The sequence below is a fragment of the Saprolegnia parasitica genome, assembly GCF_000151545.1.
Source record: "Saprolegnia parasitica CBS 223.65 unplaced genomic scaffold supercont2.1425, whole genome shotgun sequence".
Lineage (NCBI taxonomy): Eukaryota > Oomycota > Saprolegniomycetes > Saprolegniales > Saprolegniaceae > Saprolegnia > Saprolegnia parasitica.
The window spans coordinates 1-2013 of NW_012157819.1; the positions used below are offsets into that span (position 1 = coordinate 1).

The 2013-nt window shown below is 59.1% G+C and overlaps 2 protein-coding genes across 2 annotated transcripts; one reads left to right on the plus strand and one right to left on the minus strand.

The window, feature by feature from the left end:
• SPRG_18743 (hypothetical protein) lies at positions 1-1394 on the plus strand (the record flags this gene model as incomplete). The annotated part of the gene is made up of 5 exons (XM_012358185.1): positions 1-544; positions 595-789; positions 835-899; positions 946-1044; positions 1095-1394. The coding sequence occupies exons 1-5, from the start codon at positions 193-195 to the stop codon at positions 1392-1394; spliced, it is 1011 nt and encodes a 336-aa protein (XP_012213575.1). The 5' UTR covers positions 1-192.
• Positions 1395-1704: 310 nt separating this feature from the next.
• SPRG_18744 (hypothetical protein) lies at positions 1705-1929 on the minus strand (the record flags this gene model as incomplete). The annotated part of the gene is made up of 1 exon (XM_012358186.1): positions 1705-1929. A coding segment is annotated over one exon (225 nt), but the record flags the coding sequence as incomplete, so codon positions are not given.
• Between the last annotated feature and the right edge of the window lie 84 nt (positions 1930-2013).

The following is a 2013-nucleotide window of genomic DNA, read 5'->3' on the forward strand; positions in this document are numbered from 1 at the left end:
GCCTTGTCGCGTCAACTGCCATGGAATTCGGACTTGTCCTGGTGCTTTTCTTTGACCGGCTATATTTTTATGGCATCGAACGCCCGCTGAATACTTTATTCAAAAGAGAACGTGCGAACGCATCGTGAAATGTATTTTATGACGCGCAATTATTAACTGCGGACAACTCCACCAGCCTCATTCCTGCTTGGCATGGCGCAGACCGAAGCGCCGAGCGCACCCGCTTGCTCCGAGCGCAAGGCCGCGGGCAGCCTCGACATGGAGGTCCAGCCGCTCAAGGCCAACGAAGAGGGCGTCGACGCAGATGCGCTCAAGAAGGCCGAGGTCGTCAAGCCACACACGTCGGCCTGGCTGCGCCCGGAAGCGCTTGTGACCATGGTCTTGATCGCCGTGACGCTCATTAGCTACCCGTACACGGGCGGTATCCGCAGCTGGCATTACGTCTGGTGGTGCGGCTGGCTCACGGCGGTCTCGACGGGCTTTGGCGCCGTACCCTTTCTCTGGGTCAAGGACATTGAAAAATTCTGGCTCGGCGTCTGCAATGGTACTGCGTCCTTCGATGTCTGCGAGTGTCGCCATCATCGCTTTATGTAGCACTGGCGGCTGGCATGATGCTCGCCGCGACGAGCTGCCTCTTTTACGAAGCGTTCCACGTCCAATCCAAGGACGACGACGTGCTCTCGGTCAACGTGCGGCTGCTGCTCGGTGTCCTCTTCGGCATTGTGTTCATCAAGACGACCAAGATCATCTTGGACGAGCACGAAGACGTCAAAGTGTGTGGCCTCGACGGTAGAATACCAACTCACTCATACCGTGTACCTCACCGGCCCTTAGGACTCGACGCGCAAAAAGCACTGCTGATCATGGCCGTCATGACGCTGCACTCGATCTCGGAAGGCGTGCGTGCTTATCGCAGGAAATCGCGTCGCTCATGCTATGCTGTAGATTGGTGTCGGCGTCTCGTTTGGCGGCGAAGGCGGCGACCGTCGCGGCCTCCTCGTGTCGCTCACGCTGGCCATCCACAACATCCCCGAAGGCCTCGCGGTGCGTCTTCGATCTCGTACAGTATAGGATGGCTCATGGCGAACATATAGATTTGCTTGGTGCTCATCCCGCGCGGCCTCAAGCTGCTGCCGGCGACCGTGTGGTGCATCCTCTCGAGCATGCCGCAGCCGCTCTTTGCAGTGCCGTCGTTCCTCTTTGTCGAGACGTTTCTTCCCATCCTGCCCGCGGGGCTCGGGTTCGCGGGCGGTGCCATGGCGTTTGTTGCGATCTGCGAGCTCCTGCCCGAGTCGCTCGAAGACACCGAGTCGAAGCTCGCGACAAGCATTTCGCTCCTCCTCGCGTTCACGACGATGCTCAACATTCAGTATGTGCTCACAGGCGAGCTGTAAGCCGGGAAATAGTGTACGATAGCCGTTTGTATTATGAGGTTATATTGAAGACCACGTTGTAAAGTCGTTGGCACCGTCGCCTCTTGCCAATATGCGAGGCCATCGGTCCACACGATATTGACATTATTGCACAAAAAATAGGCTTGTACCGTCCTCGAAACACGGCACGTTTGCTGGGCGGTGCACCTCGTTGTCTTTAAACCGGAGTCGAGTCTCACGAGCTAGCTGCATGGCCATCGCGCGTCACCGTGCGACGTGTGGACGCTTGCTGCTGCTTGCCGACCCGAAGATTTTCACAAGGCTTGTTCGCTCAGGGGAAAAAGGCCCACGTTACCGCTGCACCTCGGGTGAGGCGTGGCGGCTCCCCAAAGGCCGTGCGGCTGGCCAACGGAGCGATCTCCACCTCGTCGATGCGCGCGTCGACCGTGAACGCGTCGCTGCCAAACTTCTGGATCGTCAGATCCGCGGCGGCGCCCTTGAACTGCGCCGCTTCGCAGCGTCGTGAGAGCCGCCGGTTCCTTGCCGAGCGTCGCGGCTGCGCTGCAGTGCAGCTTGGCTGTCCATGAGCTGGCGGATGCAGTCATTTCGTGCCGTGCGGGCCAAGGACGCGAGCATCGGA